At 35.6% G+C, this 22,043-nt stretch overlaps 1 protein-coding gene across 1 annotated transcript; it reads right to left on the reverse strand.

Annotated features, from left to right (window-relative positions):
- Positions 1 to 2,892: 2,892 nt before the first annotated feature.
- On the reverse strand, positions 2,893 to 20,367 carry LOC145768883 (nose resistant to fluoxetine protein 6-like). The gene is made up of 12 exons (XM_082580489.1): positions 20,149 to 20,367; positions 19,307 to 19,485; positions 18,305 to 18,441; positions 14,034 to 14,201; positions 12,701 to 12,890; positions 12,029 to 12,203; positions 7,567 to 7,646; positions 6,962 to 7,084; positions 6,183 to 6,375; positions 5,358 to 5,547; positions 4,712 to 4,870; positions 2,893 to 4,254 (listed from the first exon to the last, which is right to left on the reverse strand). The coding sequence occupies exons 1-12, from the start codon at positions 20,365 to 20,367 to the stop codon at positions 4,073 to 4,075; spliced, it is 1,995 nt and encodes a 664-aa protein (XP_082436615.1). The 3' UTR covers positions 2,893 to 4,072.
- Positions 20,368 to 22,043: the final 1,676 nt, after the last annotated feature.

The following is a 22,043-nucleotide window of genomic DNA, read 5'->3' on the forward strand; positions in this document are numbered from 1 at the left end:
CAAGTTTTGTAGCCTACTTCCTATCCAATGACCTAGTCCAAGGTTACTCAACTAATGTTAACAAAGATCCAGTTTGACAAGTTGAATATTTTTAGCGGTACGGTGAATAGGTTATTTCACACGCAATCATGAAAATTAAATTATCTGTACCAAACCACTTTTTTAGGCAAAATGTAACTCGACTTGAATTTCTGAGAAAGTGTTGGGGAGTCTGGGGGGCGAAGCCCCCCCAGCAACTAGGACAATCACAGTAAAAATTACTTCCTCCCAGTAGAAATCTGTTTAAAGGAGCCCTGAAATGTGGCAATGAGGTGATTCGTCCAAAAGCTCAAGGTCCACCATCAAGACCCAGAAGGTCCGGATTCGGACCGTGGTCCGCCAGTTGAGTAGCCCTGACCTAGTCTATATTAAAATTCCTATAGCGTGATTTGGGTATTGTGCTGTAAATATGAATCTATTAGTGTAATGCAAATAACCAAAAATTAGCAACGGCTGAATTAATCAACTTTCTTGTTTGCTGCTTCAATGAATTAATTTGAACAACATCGTATCTCATAGTGGACCACAACCAAAATTTGGCAATGAGTTCAAAAAGCTTGGGAAACCCTAGTTTACTCGACTACGGAATACATGTTCAACCAATCTACTGTAATATCTACGTCAATTTAGCAGGGGATGATTATCAAAGTAGCCAGTTTTATTAAAGCCTTTTAAATTAAACTAAGCTTTAAGTCATAACATAACAAGCATGAGACCCCTAAATTAACCTTTTTTAAAATATTTAATCAATATGTGTTTTTATAAAGTTTTTAAAAAGACTATTTTGACTAGCATTTAACCTGTAGGCTACAACCTAATATTTTGCAAAAAATGAATGGTTAATCATTACATTTTAGCCTACATGTGCAACAGGTTGTGGTTAGAAAATGTTTGCTGTGCACTTCAGTTGTAGGCTAAGGTACAGTACGAGACCGGTTCAGCCTGATGATGTAATTTAAAAAAAAATTCCCGAAATGAAAACTACTTTTTGGCAAGAAACCTCCCAGATTTGCTTCACAAAATTGAGATCAGGTGGATAAATTTTCCAATTTTGAAACAAATTCCTATTAAGCGATGCATCAGTTAACCTATAAATTTTGCATCACATGAGCACAAAAGCTATATAAGTTAAAAACTAAAAATTGAAATAATGAAATTAATATTTCTAACACTCAAAGCTAAATACCAAACTTTGTATATAAAAAAAAAAACAAAAAAAAACAGCAGAATAAAGGGACAATCTCTTAATTTTGACTGTCGACAGATATCAATGTTTTTGGTCATTTAGCGGCACTTAGCGGATGAAAAATTTATTATAAAAATACTCTAAGATGAAAGTGAAAAGATGGAGAAACCATTATCTTTTCGTGAAAAGTACAGAATTATTTTTTCTTCTGACAACGTGAGTCTCCTACAAGTTAGCAGTTGTGAACTAAGCAACTGGCAGTTGAGCAAGTAACAACTGACCTGGCAACATTTCAGCAAGTGGCTGAAGTTGGCAAATGATGGTAGGCGAATAAGCAAGTAACAACTGCAAGCAAGACGAAAATCGGCATGTTACAAGTCAGCAAAATGAGTTTGACAAGCGATGACCAAACAAGTCCAAAAGGAGCACGTAAATCTCATTTTCTGACTTGGCAATAGCTGAAATGTACTTGCTGAGTTGAAGCACTTGCTTAAGTTGTCGAATTCCGAGTGGTCTGACTATCTGGAAACGCAGCCGCTGATATAATTCCTTTACCTATTTTAGTGGTCTAATTTTATGGATTGTTTCAGCAAACTTAGAAATGTCAACGACTCCACGGTGTTCTTCAAGCAATTAGTGGCATTAATCTATTTTGTAGAATAAAAAAAAAACTCTTCGACTTTCAAATGAAATGATTTTAAAAACTTTAAACCCGGTGTATTTTTCAAAGTTTATTAAGTTATTTTTTGGCGTTAAAATGTTTTGTAATTTTTTTTAGTGCTGTAGGAAGTAACTTTTTAGATTCCACCTTTTAACAGTCACGGGCTCTTTAAAGAGCCCAAGCCCTGAAAAATACACACTGTTTGCAATTACCATAACTCTGGTCTTTGTTTGCCAAACTGCATGGGTCTTACTTTTTTAGAAAGAGAACGACTGGTGTTTTTTGAAATTTAACAAAAGTTAGACTACTAGGTTCGCCTTAGAATTTTTTCTGCAATTGTCAACCATTTATAGAGAAATTTTAAATTTTTACAAAGTGAAGTTTATTTAGTTCTTTCTTTCCATAACATGATTGATTGATTGACATACAAATCACCGTGGCAACATTTGTGTGAAAGGCCTGACGTCTAGCGGTGAAGTTTTCCATAGTTTGAAGATTTTTTTTAGATGGTTGGCTTTGAATCTTTAGCCTATCCAAGGGCGCCGGAACGAATTTTGACTGGGGGGCAGGATTATGAAAAAAGGGCACTTTTGTGACGGAAAGGCCAATTTTTTTTTAATTTTAAGATAAGATATTGCAATAATGGTCATCTATCAGCTTATTATCGAGTAACGATATAGGTGTCCGCCGTCCGGTACACAAAGAACAATGGCACGGAAGGGCATCATACTATATTATAATGATGTAACCTACTGTGATATAAAATTTTGTGTTGTGAATATTATTTTGAGGCAAAATGAAAGATTATAATTAGGCTAAAAGCGAATAGCAAAAATTGTTATATTGCAAAATATGCAGTAGCTTACATGACCTCAAAAGGCCTATCTGTAGTGGATCTACAAATATCAGGATTACATGGGTAACATCTGCTATCTGATCTCCAGCCCAACACATTGGGAGAACCTTTCACGACAGAGGTTCATGAACACAACTAACAAAAATCCTGTGAAAGCCTTAGTCCAGTTTATTCAATTGCATTTTTATTGCGAGCGATAACACAATTAGGCTGCATAAAATAAAAGTAACATAAATATGAATATTAGAACCCATGATGGTGTCCAAGTCCTCTAAGTCTAGGGGATAAGCTGGAGATAAAGTCACTTGAAGATGAAATTACTGTAACTTTAATATACTTTCCTTTCGTGCTGGTCATATAAAAACAACTAGAGAAACTTGTAAAACTGATAGTCAGCTGAAATTAACTAGATATGCTGAGGATTATTAACATGAATACATGAGTAAAATAATGAAAGACAAAAAATAATATACAATCAAAGCTACGGTACGTAGTCTAAGACAAAGTCACCAAAAGCAGAAATTAATACCCTTACAAAGTATAGTAAAAACAAAAGGTAGGTAAACCAAATTATATGTCACAAAATTGTAAAAGACAGTGAAAAACATAATTAAACTATTAGAATCCAAGTAGCTACAAGCCAAAACGTTTACACCGGGGATAAGATCGGTGGCCAGAAAAAGCCACAAAAAAAATTATACCTTGGAGTAGAAAAAAAATCACTTACTTTCTGTGATGGCCGACAAAATGACACTGTTTATAATAAATGTCTGCACAATGCACATATAGCCTACCCAAAACTATCACGAAAACATCACGTGAGCAACAGCTACCTATGGGATAGAGTTTGATTTATGTTTACTGTTCAGTATACAGCTTTCTTTTACTGTAATTTTGTACGCGTCGCATTTTTAAACAGATTCGATAGCAGATAAAAATGATGACACTGCATTTTAAATACAATGCTATAAATTACCACTTAGCTTAAAATCACATAAAAAAGAAATTAAAAGCTTGAGTGCGATAACATTCTATTAAAATATTAATCTCCTGTACACAATTTCATTTTCGATCAGTACATTTCCAACACAATACCCTGCACTTGGCAATTGGCATACATCAAAGCTCCTGAACACAAACTAACCATCTAAATGCATTAATGCATGTGTCAAATTTACGAGGGTAAAGGAAAAAAAATTTTTTTATGCGGAACAAAGAATTATCTTAGGGTTGCCATAGTTTGTAGATTATTACTTCAACAAATTAGTGCTCTTCGTCAAGTACGGTATAATAAACAACATTAGGCTACAACTTTCGCTTTCAAGTAAATCTACATTTTTTTGAACTCCAGTGGCAACTCTTTCGTAGATGAACACAACATTTCTGAAGATTGTGTAGGTGGTAAGGGTTTCTTTTGTCTTTTGTTCTGCATCAGTTTCATCAGCTCAATGGTGGGAAATTCAACGAGCATCGCAGTGACGTAAGCAAGAAGAGTAGTGACAATCAGAGCCGCTAAAAAAAACATACAATTTTGAGTCCTGAGTTACATTTGACAATGCACCAAAATCAGCCCCGTGGCCAACTAGATGGCACATAAGTGAATCGGCAATATATGCAAGTACAGTACTTTGAACTGACCTATTTGACCTTCTAGCCCAAGAGTCAAGACAATGTGGTATCAACAAACACATTAAATGTATTGATTTTAGACAAGAAGTTATGGCAGAAATATCGATATATGTGCGTTTTTGTTTCAGGCTATACATGAAGTAAAACGCAAACAACATATTTTACAATATTTGTACAGGTTCGTACTCACGATAAAAAAAGCAATCCTTTATTTTTCAATACCAAAAATTAAAATTTTTATTACTGAATACGCAATTAAACAAACACCACACAGTAACACTCTATACAACAAAAAATTCCATAATTTCATCAAGTATATTCTAGATTTAACTCGACTTACTCAAAAACAACATAACTGCCTGGTAGATGCTAAAATGTAACTGAACTTCGCTACTTCCAAGAAACCACCAAAGCACAAGAGGATGAATCAGGTAGGAACAATAAGTTAGTCTGCTCAAAGGCATGAACACTTTCCAGCTGAGGAAGGCGTTGACAGGGCCTGGAAAAAGGATCTATACTTAGATTCTCAACAGTTTGATAATCAGAAAAAGAGTATAGAAAACAAAACGTTCAAGATATGCAAACAAGACTTTGATGAGTGTGGTGAAAGTTGTGGTACGCGCCCGACAGGACGTCGGTTCGACACCGCTCAGGAGTGTGCGGTTGTGTTGTCGACAGGGCATGTACTTAAAGGCATGCACCAAAGTGAAAACGAATGCTGGCTTCCTTGCGTCCTGTCCACTTAATTTAAATCTTGATAACCAGGTATAAAGCTTAGACACGACAAAAGTGAGATGAGATTGTTTTTGTTATTATGAATTTAACGCGGTTCCTTATATTAAGTAATGTGAAAATAACGAAGTATTTTTTTGGCGCATTTTCCTTGCTAGAAAAAAAGAAAAGCATTGCTTAAAAGGGAAATCGTTAAGACAATAATCGATAGAAATCATTCCGACACAAGATTTCGATCAACTGGACATAGTTACCTCCATAACCGCTGACGCAGGCCACAGTGATCCAAGCCAAACCAACACACCATGCTGGTCTGCACACAGCGTTGTAAAAAGCAGCCAAAGGAATACTCCATGGCTGTCCAGTGGAATAAGCAGGGAATGGACCGTAAAGAAGCTCATAGCAGATGAAAAACGCCACAATCCAACCTATAACTACGACAGCCTGCAAGTAGAAAAATTTCAAAAAGGTTCGTGTTGTGTTTATTCCCACTGAACATTAAAAACGTTTGAATCTTGTTGTTGTTTTGCTTACAGGAAAATGCTCAAAGTGAAGTAAATTTAGCTACAAAGTATGATGAGAGGGCAGCGCAGTTACTCGCATCACAATGAACAACGGTGTCAAATAAAAACACGTTAAAAGATATACTCGCGCAAAACGTAGGCTATACCAACTGCTTAGCAAATTTGCAGTACACCGAAAAGCCAAACTATGTGCACTGTGCAGCGTAATGAAAAAAATATATAATGTTTAGAGTAGTATGATAAACTGGTGCGAATGGTTGCGTACTTGTGACAAACGTTTTTTTTTTCCCAATACAAGATTTTCAAACTTTCTTTGGTTTTCACAGATAATTTCACGGTACGTTCAGAATAAATAAACTGCACACTTTTGGGTTTAATTCTGTCACAACGTCATTATTGATGTACGCAAATAGCTTTGTAAAATTTGTTGCAAAATCCTTAAATTAATGAAAACTACACAAAAACTGGCCATGTTTGGCACAATTTTACTAAAGGTAGCTTTGCAACAAAACTCAGCGTAAATGAAATCAAAGCTATTCATAAAGTGATTGTTACCTTGTTCATTCGAATTTTGTTATTATTGGCGTGCAAAATGTATCCAGTAATCAAGCCAACAAGATAAGCGCCTATCCTGCACCATGGCTTGCCGTACAAATCACTTATGTACGCGTTATCCTTGTAGGTGTTGTTGGAGGCTGCGTATGAAGTTGCTGTTTGGTTGGGAAACTGAAAAGGAATTGCCGCTCTCCTGCAAAAAGATAGAATTCTAATAAACCAGTGCTTCACATTGACTAACGGTAGAACTTAATGTCAACATACAGTAGAAACTTGAAACAGTCAGCAAAATAGCAGATCGTCTAACAAACATACGGTACTATTGTGAAGAAGGAGGTGTTCTTCCTGTTGGCTCTTTGCTTTCCACAATAATAAGAGTGAAACTGACCAGTAAAGGCGGCGGTCGATAGTCGGGGTAGATAGTGGTGCGATATTAACGAGCCCAGCCTCATGGGCGAAACACGGTGTCTATCGCTGTCAATTTCTGCTACAAACGGCTGCCAAGAAACACACTGTACTAGTAATAAAAAAAGATGCATGATACCTATTGCGTATTAAAAAGCGCATTTCGTAAAAATAGTCAAAACATGTATCGGTGTACTGTACAACTGTAAAACATCAAACAGTTTTCTCACAACACAAGTAACTCTATGATGTAACAAGTAACTCTATGATGTAACATGATTTGCAACTACAACATTTTTTTTTTATAAAGCTGTATTACTTTTTAACTCTTTGATAAAAATCGTTGAACAGCAACTAAACAACGTCATTCTTACTCTGCCACAAGGCCATAATTCATAGTGATTGACTGTTGTTCAGATATTGCAGAAAATGTGCCTGTGATCGCAATACTGGTCACCAAGAGAAACGAAATCAAAGCAATGCCCCATTTCCATGACCTGGTAAGCAAAAATACACAAAACATAAAATGCTAAAAGATCAAGCATCAACAAATGCCATTTATTTATAAGTTAAAATTCGTGGCCAAACGTGTTATTCACATTTGTTTGTTGATCGTACCCTTGAAAATATTACACATTTGGAAAACTCTTAAATAAGCAAGTTTTATCTTAAACTTTTATCACAATCTAGAGTTGAAAATACGCTTATAATGCACCAAATCAAATGTAACTTTTCAAATTTTTCTCGGGGAGTCTTTTCAGTCCCTCCCCCCCGGCTGTTGGATTCGCCATCGGCGAACACTCAGCACCCCCATTTCTACAACTCACCAGCCACCACTTCCTCAAGGCACATACCTAGAATTGAGCCATCGTTGCTAGATTTTACCATTTCCTTTATGTGTATATATAAAAAAAAAAAACTTTATGCATAACATGTCACCAGCAATATGTCTGAGCAATCAAGAAGTCTTAAAATTTACTTGTACAAAAGCCAGAGAAACAACGGCGTCAGTAAATAGAACTGTGTGTCATTGGCGAGATACCAACCCCATCCAAAGCACTAGAAACACAAATAGAAGCTTCGTTAATAATTAGCACAAACAAAAACAATTGGAATAAAGCGGCTTCCACCCATTTTGACTACCATTGTTGCAAGATTTGTTTGTTCAACTAATTTATCTTCTCTTACGTAGCAATGGCACGTTAAAGCCTTACAGTGTCTTAGCTGCCATGAGAACTTCGGGCCAGTCACATGTTGCCTGTGTTTAGCGCCACATGAGGCGCTGGCAAGTCGGAGATTTTTCAAATAAAGCAACGCTTACCACAGATGATTTAGCACATGCAAAACTATCATTTTACAAACGTGGCATTTGACAGGCTGATACTCTTATCATCTACATATCCACAGGTAGATATGCCCTACCAGCGTCAAGTATGCATAGTGTATATAAAAGAAATTCAAAAATGTATATCGGCAGTAACTACAGAGCGGATGGCAGACACTTCCTTCTAAGTCTTTTAAGTCACGTGCTCATCGCACTTAACATGCAATAAATACAAACACCAAATCTTTCAAGGAGAAATGAAAATATGGTCAACATTACTTTTTCTTCAGACGTAGTGTATTTTCAATAACGGATTTTACCAATATAACACCAGTAGGCCTATCGTAAAAGGTCCCAAGTTTGTGAAAAATAAAATATTACCATCAAAGTTAAGCCAATTGCTTCTAAGGTTTATGCTAGGGGTTAACGTAGCTAAGTTTAGCCAATTGCTCCTATGTTAGCTACGTTTACCCCTAACACAAACCTTCAGTCATTCTATTGATTGTGATAAAACAAAATTATGTTCTTTCTATCAATCGTAGTGTGGACAAAGATATGCCACTATTATAATGGTTCGAAAGAGGTTATTGCAGTAACTACTAACTAGGCTGTATTATATATTGTGAGCAAACAAATTTACTGGCACACGTCATAAATTAAAACGTCCCGGTCGAATGACTTCGCTTTTGCGTGCCGGTTTTGGCCGAGGGCCGTAGGTTGCCGTTCTTTAGTTTATGTGTTGAAATATTTTAAGAATAAATGAAATACAGTAATAGTATTTTCTGACTGGACACGGTGGTACTTGTATCACATTGACAAAGTTACAAGAAAAACGGTTCATTCGCAAAGTCTACTTAATCGCAAGAGGATTTGTTTTTTTAAACTGGCATAGGCTTCAGTCTTCTTAAAGTTGTTCATTTACTGCATAACATTTGTGTATTTTGTGGTTGTAATAGCCGTCATAATCAAATGTTGAATACCATAGACAGATAACAATTGATAGCAACTTAATAGGATTGAATTGTATAATTCAAAAACAATACTTAAAATAAAACGATAACTGCATAAATTCGAACGTTTTCGGCAAAACTTTTAGCCCTCATCAGAAAAATAACTTAGTTCGTCTTAACAAAACAACAGATATTCGTGAAATGTTCATACTAAATGACTGAAATTAATTACACTCTGCAATGAGCCGCGTACAAACACAACTGAAGAACAAACACAAAAGGTGTTAACATTCTGTTAAACTATGCGGGAGTGTGGTCACAAGACTAGCGAGCGGTAACAACATTAAGGCATTCAAGAAAAACCACTAAACAACATACAAAAGAGGTAATTTAGTACAAATTTAACAGGAAACATGCCCCTCCAGCGAATAATTGCTTGTTGAGCTTAGGGTTGTGTTGCTTTATTTGGAGTGCCTCGTGAATTTTAGTTTCAAACTCTGATTGACAGTTTCGAACTATTTTGAATAAATCCAAAGTAAATTTGATGTTACAACAAATACTGCAGTCATAAATGTGGTCTTTGATTTCACTGTGTTTGTTGATGTCTGTTAAATTTAGGTGTTCCATTGCTCTTGTAACCAAGTGTCTTGTGGACATACCTATGTATGTCATGTTCGTTAGGAAAATACACACATTTTCGTAACGAACATGACATTTTCTGTTGGTCGTCACTGCTTCGAATTTTTATGTTTATTGTTGGAATTTTTTACGTAATTTAACGTGGAAAGTAACCGCTCACACATCATTGGCCAATTTTTTAAAATATTGCGTGTTTTATTTTTTCTAGCCTTCAATCGCACTGCAGTATGTAATCTTGTGAAATTTTATTTTGTATGTTATTCGCTCTGAGGATGCGCATTGTCATGGTGCGCGAAACGTCAGTAAAGCAATAAACCATCTTGTTTGCTGTTACTTTTACTTTCAATTTCATCAGATGAACGTTGCAACTAGTGCTAGAAACGATAATTGTCCTGATGAACACCCAAACTTTTCAGCATTCAGTTTATATATAAAGTCAAATTCTGTGTTCTTAAATGATTATATTCATTTCAATTTCGCTCATTGGGACAAAGTACAGTACACTGCAAACCACATATACAACACAACAGACCACAGGAAGCAACAAAGAGACATGTAGACACTGAGTCAGTTTCTCCCAATTATTTTGCCATAAGCTGGATATTGGACAATTTCATTGACTTTATGCTTGCTAACTTGAAGACGATTAACTTGATAGTTTTCTCATGCTTGTAAAATTAGGTGTTGTAATATTCTCATGCTTGTAATGTGTGTGTGTTTGCACCTTGGGTTAAATTAGAGATTAGTTCTTGCGTTAACTTGTCGCTTATGGTTGTTGCTTTGTATTTTGAGGTTCTGTGCGAATTTTTGCTGAAGGAAAAGCGGCTGCTATGCAGTGTGACTTTAGAAAGATATAGCGGATAGGAATATCATTGTATGCGACATACCTGGGATCACTCAGTACAGATGTGTTAACATTAAGTTTAAAGTGGTTAGCAAAAATGCGATTTTGAAGACGAAAGACCGACTCACTAACCAACCAATCAATCAATTAACTAACTAACTAAAAAATAACTAACCCAACAACCATCTAGAATCTTCTAGTTAGTTAACGTCGAACTAAAACTAGATCACTGTCAACTGCTATAACTTTGTGAAGTAGGTTGTTAGATAGTATAAACTAAAAGTTAAGTTAGTACAAGTTTACTGTTAAAGGTCTAATAGTTATATAACTGATAATTTAGTTTATTTCAACTGTCTCCGCCGCCAGTGCAGCCAAATCGTTTGACAGCCGCTGGCTTCGATCAGTCTTTCAACAAGGTTGATAGGATCTCCATTCTGTTGCGTCCTTTGCGACGTTTTGCAATCGATGGAGATGTGATTTGCTGAGCAGGGATCCCAGGCCAGCTGATAATTTAGTTTAGTTAGTTAATTATAAACTGGTAGTGGTTAGTCAGTTAACAACTAGTTAGTTTGTTTGGGAGCAAGTTAAAAACTAACTAAAAGTTAACTAACTACTAACGTAGTTGCACTGATGAGAATTTAATATTCGAAAACGCGTTCTGCAACACTGTTTTTTGCACTCTGCAATGCCTGATGCAGATTTATCTGTAGATTTCCATCACGCATTGAAGCGGTGATCTGATAATTACATTTTCTACGGTTCGAGAAAAAGTTTTCTCTGCCTATAAAACGTTGAATGGTAGTTTAAATAATTATTTCTGAAAATTCCTTGGTTTCATATTATCTGAATTTTCTCAACTAGCTACTCTCCAAGGCGTATATGATCAATCAGAGTTGACTCTGTCAAGAAAACAAGCAAAGATGGTCCTGTAACCGGTGGTGAAATCTTCTAAAATGACTGAGACTTTTGATAAACTGTTATTTCTGTTCGAATTAACGTGTACTTTAGAAGGTCGTCGCTAATTAATTGGATACGCTACTGTATTACATTGTATTATAATCACTGAAATCATATTGAATTGATATTAATAACAGTACCGTCTATTAATTTTCAGTGCTTATCTAAAGTACTGTAAATTAGTATACTTCGGTAGATGTTCACTGTGATGGCTTTTTTGCTTTGAACATTAAGTTTGTTTTAACAAAAAAAACCTTAAGCGAGTAATGTCGGTCTGGAATTGCATGCGGGAAGTGATTTTCTGATGTCTCTGGATTTATTAATATTCAATTGAACACTGAGAATATGTTCTTATAATGTTTGTAATGTTTTGTATTGAGTTTAAATTTAACCGTTGTTATTGCGTTCATAAACGTAGTTGCACTGATGAGAATTTAATATTCGAAAACGCGTTCTGCAACACTGTTTTTTGCACTCTGCAATGCCTGATGCAGATTTATCTGTAGATTTCCATCACGCATTGAAGCGGTGATCTGATAATTACATTTTCTACGGTTCGAGAAAAAGTTTTCTCTGCCTATAAAACGTTGAATGGTAGTTTAAATAATTATTTCTGAAAATTCCTTGGTTTCATATTATCTGTATTTATAAATCAGTAGTTAGTTAGTAAACGTGCATTCTATATAAAACGTTAATAACAAAAAGACCTTGCGGTTGTCAATCATACCTCTTCTGATATCGTGGCGGGATAGAGATTATTGAAATACAGAAGATTCGTATACCAGTATTTCTGACAATCATCAATTAAACTCTGAGCTGAGCTAATCCACATTGGGCCCTCGCCAAATTTCGGCCAGATAGTGATTGACATCATCAACAGATAAGCATATGGTGGAGTAAGTCTAAAGGAAAGCAAAAATAATGTATTCCCAGACAGAAAAATCCGTTATTTTTGCATTGATTCCACGTCGCAAACGTTGAATCAATGCAAAAACGGAATTTGCTGTATGGAATTGCTTATACATTTCTATTAACTTTTACAAGGTTGAATTACTGTAGGTTATGATACAAGGACGACTTTAAAAATGGAAATAAGTCTATGAAACTAACGAGACGAGAAGTAACTAAACTATAGGCTACAATTTAATAACACCTGTGAGTATTACGCCCTTATAGAAGATATTAAAATGAAAAATAAATTAACGGGTGTTTACGCAAATGTAGAATAAATAAAAAAAAGTGACAAAACTTGTAATGAAAAGTAAGCCTAAATATTAAAAACTAATTAACTATTATAAACCTGACGCTGTATGCAAGCTATCTCGAAGCAAATCTTGGTTTTGAGTTAAATATTTCGAGTAAAAAAGCAACTATAGCTTCCAAAAATAAGCATATATACCTCAAGTAACGAAATAGATACATCAGCGGGATATTCATCTTTCCCTTGCGCTTGTTGAGTTCTCTGAGACCGAGATATACGACCAGCAACCCGCTGAGGAAGAAGAAAGAATCGACGGAATAGAAAGCGCTCAGGACAGCTTGGAACTCATAGTGACTAGAAGCGTATCTTGCGTAAAATCTTGGATTATCTAAAAAAAAAAACAATAAAGAATAACGAAAGTTTGACACGGATTCTTACAAGCCTGTGACGTTTGATGTCAGGAATGCAATATTTCAGTGAATTTATGCAAGGAGGTAAAATCGCAAGCGTATGCACATATTGCGCACTGTAGGTAACTATAGTCCGCTGTGATGTAGGCTACCCACAGCCAAATACGGTGGAAACGTTGGCGGCGCCATTTTTACTAGAAATTTCTACATATTATACAAATATGGTTGAGCCAAACCTAACGGGAACAAACTGCAGTTCACTCAGATAGGTTCTACAGATAAGAAAGCACATGACATGATTGAAAGTAACCACCAAAAATAAATACAAACACAAGCAAATATTTGACTTTCAACGCTAGCATTTAAGTTTTGATAAAGTACAACCATGGCCACCTAAAGATACGGCCTGATTTGTCACATTTTGCAGAAATTTCCAGGTTTTTCTAACTTTGGGCGAACGTTTAAATAAATTTTTCTAAAAATTAGATTTTTACGCTTTCTTTATTCTTTTCCCCAGATGACGCAATAGGTTTTAACATCTTCACATGTTGAAAAACAAAGAAAATTTGGTTTCGAAGATTTTAGTCAGACTGTTAATTTTCAATAACAGTCTGATTTTGCGTTTTTCAACTTAGTTTTTCTCATTTGCTACTGCTTCCGCAAGGCAACAAAAAAGTTGTATATCATTAGGAAACCGTAAAAAGTAAAAACATCTCAAAAAATTTCAGTCAAGCACTAGCAGTAGCTGTAATCAAAATCTGCAAAATGTGACAAATCAGGCCGCATCTCCAGGTGGCCATGGTACAACCCATCATAAGGTGAACACAATAGATCTTCATTCAGGAACTTTAACCAAACGTGGAAACATAACCTGCCGAATAATATTGCTTTTAGAGCATGTTTCAACAAAATTTCTACAATGTAATTTACAAGTTCTGAAAAGTTGATTGCCCAAAACATTAATTGCAAATTTCAGTTTTGATGCAGCACATTGAAAATATTACCTAAAAAAGCTTTCTTCCAATTTTTAATGTTGTCTTTGGAAAACTTGTGCATTCACAACATGTACTATGTTACCACTTACATATCGTTGAAAATGTTAACAAGTGTTGTTTACATACCCGCATAACTCACGAAAAATAAAAAGGAATGGCCCAGGATAACCCAAGACATGCTAATAAACCGCAGCCCATGCAAACAGTTGATGTCTGTTGGCCGTCGTCTTGTGCTAAGCAGTCGCTTTGTATTCTGGATAACCGAGAAGGACAGAAGGAGATGGTGCATCTTACCTTTGAATATGATATTGATCTTAATCGAAGACAAATTCAAGCAGTTTATGACTAATATGGCTAGTTCAACACAGGGGCGCCGGAAGCGGGGGGCAGATGCCCTCCTGTCCTCAATTTTTCTGTAGATGAAGGGGCAGGGGCAATGGTGCCCTTTTAAAGTCATGTAAGCTACTGCACATTTTGCAATATAACAATTTCTGCTATTCGCTTTTAGCCCAATTGTGATCTTTCATTTTTGCCTCAAATAATATTCAAGGCACAAAAAACTGCAACACTGTAGGTTACATCATTGTAACATAGCATGATGCCCTTCTTTGTATACCGGACACTTGTATCACTACTCGATAGTGAGCTGATAGATGAGCAATATCGTTATATCTTATCTTAAAACTTTAAAAAAAATTGGCCTTTCGGTAAACATAAGTGCCCTTTTTTCATAATCCAGCCCCCCAGTCAAACATCGTTCCGGCGTCCCTGGTTCAACGTCTGTGAACAACACACTTGATTGAATTGTTTGGTTTAATACTATAAATAGCCGTGTCCATCACCCTTTTTTAAAAATAACTAAAATATGCTTAACAGCGCGTTTAAATAAGCTATTTTAACGACAATGTTTGCTTTTTAGTGAGCTGATTTCGTAACCGACATTTGACAATTTTTGTAGAATAGTGACACGGTGTCACCATTAGACAATGCTTAAAGATATTATCGTTATCGTTTATTGAATTTGTGTCATGATACTTGTGCGTGTTTTTACATGTAACCATTAACTGCGTTCAAGTGTCACTGCATGTGGAATTGCTACATTCGTAATAGCACAGTAGCTCATACGCATATCTCAATTCGAAAACAGCACAAGGGTTGACTGTAACGTGCAAGTTCCAAATGAAGAAAGTGTTACTTTACAACGATGAAATGTCATACAAAACAAATAGAATTCATTCCAGTAAATGCGTTAAGTATTGTGGGCTACATTTCAATCAATGTATGAGTTCACATAAAAAAATCCAGACGTGCTTGCAAGAGCTAGATAAACAATCAGCTGAAATATTAATTACAAGAGACAGGTCAAATATTGACTGTGGTGTTCGCAGAATGAGCTTAAGCAAAGTACGAAGTCTGGTCGCTGCTGATCGTTGGCAATCCTAAAGATGCAAAATGTTACACTTCTAACCCACAAGTTGGAAGTATGTTAATTTTTTTTTACTTTGAGAATTTTTTTGCCTTGTGTGTGCATGATGCAACTTCAATCAATTGAACTAAAAAATACAAAAATGCCCGCAACTGAAAAATCGTTGCTTTATTTACATAATGGGAAATTCCATAAACTGATTGCGGACTGGTTCAATGTTTACATTCTAAAACATCTCTTGTGCTGAATTAGTCGCTATTTATACATCAAATTAATTGTGCATGGGGCGCTAGTGAACACTTAAAGTGAGCAGCCTAGGTTAGATTTTGCAACTTTTTAACGAAATATGAAATCCAGCATAACTGAAAATAACTACAGCTATTTGTTGTTGGCCTCTCTGTATTTTTACTTAGCTATATAAAAGTTTTGGAAGCAATTTCTTTTCAAGTGCAGAGAATTGAACGAAATCATTCAAAAATGCTAAATATATCAGATATATCACTATTGTGTCAAGAATATGTTTGAAAAATTTTATTCCATAATTTTGTAATATGTAAATTGTGTAAATAAATGTAACATAAATGTGTAAATTCTTTACACTTCTCAATCTCTACCGTTCACTTACTGTCCAGCCCATCTCTACAGGCTACCTACTCTACAGATGGCAGGACAAAGTCCCAGACACCGAAGTTCTCAGTAAAGCAAACATGCCCAGCACTCTTACCCTCGTAAAAAAGGCACAAATAAGATGGGCTGGCCATGTCCACCGGATGCCGAACCATCGCATTCCTAAACAACTGCTCTACGGAGAACTGACTAACGGCAAACGTCATGTAGGTGGTCAAAGAAAACGCTTTAAGGACACTTTAAAAGCTTCCATGAAAGAATTCGCCATCGACGTAGATTCGTGGGAAGACTTAGCCGCAGAACGACCAACATGGCGCAGTCTTATTTATAAAGGCGCAGAATCAGCTGAGAAACACCGTACGCTATCTGCTGTCAGAAAACGAGAACATCGCAAGGCCCGAGCCTCAAACAACCCTGGCCCTAGCCAACCATCCTTCCAATGTCCATCCTGCAGCAGAAGTTTCACCGCACAGATAGGCCTCATCAGCCATCTACGCACTCATGTAGCCTACACTGACCAAAGTCAACACTAAAAAAAGAAAAAAGAAACTTGATCTCAGTCTCATTGGCCATCTTCGGAAACGAAGGGCGAACATCATCATCATCATCATCACAGGCTACCACTGCCACTGCTGCGTAATATTTCTGTGTGCAATTCCTTTCAGATCAACTACGCATAGAAATCCATTGCTTAAGATTTTACATTAAAAAAGGCCTTAAACTGTCTTTACTTATGAAGGGAAAATTCGTCTTTGTCTGCTTCGTTGTGTTTAGAATAGAATAGAGTGTTCCATGGTCAAAACAAGGTGTCTTTTTTTTTAACTTGGCTGCTTTTCTCTATCCAGAAATTGAAACTCGACTCTAAACCAAAAAATAGTGAACCAATTAACTTATGCTGCTGATCTGTAACTGCATCTCCATGACTAAAACGCAACTTTTCCGGTGGAGATCAGCAGATCACCAAGTATAATGTCATCATCTGGATGGTATAGAATGACTCTAAGTAAAATAAAGATAAAAAACTAAAAAACGAAAATAAGTTTCGACATATTTTACACTCGTTATCGTAATATAGTGGATATGCACGTATTCTTTAAAAGACATAGCATAGGGTAAACCATTTTGACCTCAGTCTTCGAAATTAGCGTCGGCAATTGCCAAGGTGATTGCCGACGCAGATGCATAAATGGTACATTAGCGTCGGCAATAAAAATGCCGAAGCCACACAAGCGCTTGTAAGGACCACAAGATTACAAAAAAAAATCTTAAACTACACCAGACTAGGATATTGATTCAATCATACTATTGCTGGATGTTTTATTTGGGTTTCTTCCTACTTCTCCGGCCCTTAGACACATGCCCAGCTGGGAGAATTGAATCTTTTATAGAAATATCACCCTATTTGCATTGATTTAACGCCAGTAGACGTCAAATTATTATAAACATCTACTCCTTATTGCGCCTCGCTTCCCGCTGTCTCGTCCAGCTGATACAGCATCTGATGATACCGATTCTGACTAGTTAGTTCTTTATCAAACAGACTTTGTGTTGCTCACAGTGTCCCAATTGTGCCGAAATTATGTTAGTGCATATGTAAATCGAGGCAATCTTCTCGCAAGGAGCAGTTAATTTGTTACCGGTACCTGGTTGAGCAATTAACGTAATGTTATGATAATTCAACGTCGCTAAATGTCGAATTAATGTAAAACAAACGTAAATTTCTTATTGGGCATTGTTGTTCCGCAATATAACCCGCCGGAAAAATTAAATCGATTTGTGCTGACTCGTACCTTAAATCCACCCAAAATTACCTTACTTCCTCTCCCCCCCGGTGCGTATCGCCACAACGAATCAAACAATGCGGTCGTGATAGACTACTCTAGTATATTTTTCGCTTCTCGTTCAACATGTTTTGGTACAATCTTTTCGTAATAAATGTTCACAGCAATTGCCGAGGCAATTTCAACTTTTGCCGTTTGGCCTTGGCAACGTTTTTGCCGAAGTAAAAATATGCTAATTTCGAAAACTGAACCTTGAGGTTACTTTCTACATTGGAACTCTCTCGTACATTTCGAGTTGTCAACAAAGCAAAATTGATTTTATTTTGAAGCGAAATAAAACTTTTCATTGAAAAACGAAAAGCATTTCAACAAATTTTGCACTAAAGCAAAAACAAAATACTAATTTACTTAAGTGCAAAATACTTTAAAAACCCAACGTAATATTTTAGTACGGTAGGCGACAGGCGTACTTCAGTTTCAAATGCCATGCTTGCTGCCACCGTTGACTTTTCCATGATTTCAGGTTTGTTTGAAATTTCATAATTAAAAGCCAAACATCTTACTTTGCTCATCTTCTGAGTCGGATGAATCCCCAATGCTGTAAGAGGAAGGGTCGTCCTCACAACAAGATGAATACTTATAATATACTTCGTAACTTGTAGACAAGAGCACAAGCAATCCCAAAATTACGGTGATAACTCTGAAAAACAAAACTTTTGCTTTTCTTAGTCATATACAAAAACTAGCTAATGGTCACAGCACGGCGTGTGGCAAGACTATGCTCCATACTTCTCAATAAAACATACAAAAAGTTACGATATGCTAAAATCACCTATTGCGCAATCTAAATAGTACGCTGTGACGGAACCAGGAGGCGATCGGCGATCGCCCTTCTCCCTAAAACACAGTAAAGTAACTTTATTCGAGGATTAATGTAGACCTACACATCATTGTGTTTTGTCAAAATGCACCTTAAGGCTTGTGCCCCCTAAGGCTACTTTCTGGATCCGGCCCTGATGGTATGTTTCAAACACAACGCATGCTCGTTGATGCAACAGTGCAGGCCAGAGTGGGAAAGTCGTCATTCTTTATAATATTACAGTAAAATTCGGCTACACTGACTTCGGCCGCAGTGATATTTCGCGATAGTGACACCTTTTAGGAAGTCCATTCAGATATCACTGTTTGTAAATTCTACTGTGATAATATAATATTGAAATATTTCAACAGTTGCTGTTTACATGTTCTATTTTAAAAAAATAAGTATTTAATTACATTTATTGAGAGATGAACCAAGTATGTCCATCTTTTCATATCACCAGCTGTCAAAAACTTATATCTTACAGTTCATGTTCCTCCAAACTTTGCTACTGTGTTACTTGAGCTATGTCTGTTATGAAAGTAAACATTTTAAGAGAATCAAGCACAATCTAGAATCGGTCTACACCAAGATAAAAAAGCATAAATAAAATGTTACTTTTAAGTTCCAAGTAGAATAGATGAAATAATAATTACAGAAAATTAAGTTAAACTTGACTAACATAACAAAATTATCCAATGCTTACAAAGCAATTATGTCTTTCGTTTCCCATTTAGGATATGAGTATGGAGGACACCCAACCCCAGAAAAAATTCCAGAAGGAATGTAACGAGCAAGCAGTTGATTGAGATCTGCTTCAGAACAGGTGTCAGGAAAACATAGACCCATTTGTAAGCTTGCTGCAGCAAAGTCTTTATAAGGATTCTGGAACAGCAACAAATTTGCAAATTTACAACATCACACAACTGAAAAGACTACAATTTGTTGTACAGTATATTAAACTACTTAAGCAAACAACTCTATTATAATTATCCTAGCTATGATTTCTGGTTAGATATCACAGAAACCAATTGAACCAATCTTTATAGATTATTTTTTGTCATATTCGAGCTTCTATCTCAGACTATCTGGCTGTAAAAAATTATATGAAAAGAATACCAAATAAGATGCTGCTGACAGAGTGATGTGGAATACTGCAATCTGCACCGGCAACCCAAATAAAAATGGGTATAAAGCCAGAAGAGTAAAACTAAAAATTCAGTTTTGCGTCTTTTATTTAACTCGCCTTTGGGAACATGGTCCTGAAGTGGATATGTAGGCAGCAAATAGTAAAGTTAAAATCTAAAATGTTGCTAAATTTATCGATACATGAAGGATATATGAAAAATATCAGCAGCCTTATGAGGAAACAAAATTTGAAAAATTATTAACCATTCTGAGATCAATTGTCAGGAATCTACAACTAAAAAATCAGCGTCCTGTTCCTTCGAGGCCTGAGTTAAAATATACAAAAATGACAAAGCCTGAAAGAATTGTCCATTTTTGTGAAGCCTTTTCACATTAGTCTACAGAGAACAACCAACTTACCAAAGTAGAACCCAGGGGAATAGCAGCAACACAAAATTTCCCACCAAATTGTGGGCCTTGGCTATTCACACATTCATATAAACGACCTTCCCAAAAAATGTTTCCATCCAATAAGCCACTTTCCGGCTTAAACCAAGAATCCACAACTAGGTAAACACAAAATAGTTTTTGAAAAAGAGACACAACGCCTTTGGTCCAAAACTGTGATGAATCACCCATCTTTGTTAGCAAGGTATTTTGCTTGTAGGTCAGTGATGATAGAAAAAAAAGTAGTTTTATAATAATCAATTTATGGTAGTCACAAATATGACTTTCTTGTTTCACATGTTATTACGAGTAATACGTATAACACTTTAAAAACTCGACCAACTTGTAAAATGCAAACAAACTAAGCCAAACTCTCAAGCACATTTATAATGATAAAAACCTACTTGTAACCGCATAAGGCTGTTGAAAGCTGAGAAGATCAGCAATTAGAAGCTTAATTGATCTTTCACAAGTATTATTGGATGCAGTAGCCAGAAATTTTTGATTAAAAATTGTTGTCTTTAAGTTGGTCAATAAAGCCAAGACTTCCGGATCCAAGTTATGATTAATCTTCGAAGCATGATGTTTGACCAACGTGATGGGGTCAGAAACTGTCAATGGTGTTTTTAGAGCACTCCCACAAATCACAAAGCCAAAAATAATTACAACAAAGTGGTTAAGTGTCATAGTCACACTAAATCACGTTGCTTACCTAAGGAAACTTCACCAATAAAAATATTATACCTAAACAAGAAAACAATGCTTTAAAATTAAACAAAAGAGTAGCCTGCATCTGCTTCACAAATTTATGAGTCCCTTTAAATTCTTTTTAACAACAAGCAATTTTTTACAAACCAAACTATCAAAAGGTGTTATGAGCAACAATCTACATTTCTTCTAAGATTTTTTAATGGCTACTCTACTTTACTTCATCAAAACGTACACATCTACAATTCTACAGTATACACATTATATACAGTATGTTAAATACATCATAATTTTCTTCTTCCTTTGTAAACTGAATTTTTTGAACTTGACTCATCAAAGCAATATACAGGAAGGGCCAGGCATCGATAGCTTACTTATTATATTAATTATTATTCATTTTTTATCAAGCAGTCAATAAATATTACCAATAAATTATAATTTATTAAAAATTCAAAAAAGGCTATAATTTGAAGTAAAACAAAAATTTTCAAAATTAAAAATTGCCTACAAATTCAGTTAAATGAATAAATATTTATTTTTACTATTTTATTTTTTTATCAAATATTTGGTGAACAGTATTACTCTGTTTTTACAAATTCAGTTATTAAGCATAAAGATGAAGAAAAAACCCTTACGGTCTACCAGTAAGTTGCCACTTTAAAAACGAAACATGTGCTCATAAATTTTCACTTCAAATTAAAAAGATGTAATGTTGAAAAATAATATTTTGGTCACAAAATTATGAAACAGTAATTAATGCATTCTTTGCCATACGGTATTGCAAAGTCTCTTTTTTAAATCCAGATCTTTTCTGTGAGGCTGTATTATGAATAAGTAATTGTCAATCAAGCTTAATGATTTATCATGTACATAATGACCATTGACCAATTGACCATGCTCTTTGTCTGAAGATGTCTCTATCATGTATCATGTTGCATCCTACACAGATGAAATTGGTTAATCGCATAAGCAATTTGTCAGACATTTTGATATGCTTATCTGATCATATCTGATCATGCTTATCTGATACGTTCAACTAAATAGCTCAAGAAAAAAGATTTATTGTGATAAGGCATTACTGTTGCGAATGTGCATGTGCTGACTCAATTGCATTGGGCTTCATCGGAATGGCCCGTTTCGGTAAGTCCGATCCCTATTCG

The sequence above is a fragment of the Aplidium turbinatum genome, chromosome 4 (assembly GCF_918807975.1).
Source record: "Aplidium turbinatum chromosome 4, kaAplTurb1.1, whole genome shotgun sequence".
Taxonomy (NCBI): domain Eukaryota; kingdom Metazoa; phylum Chordata; class Ascidiacea; order Aplousobranchia; family Polyclinidae; genus Aplidium; species Aplidium turbinatum.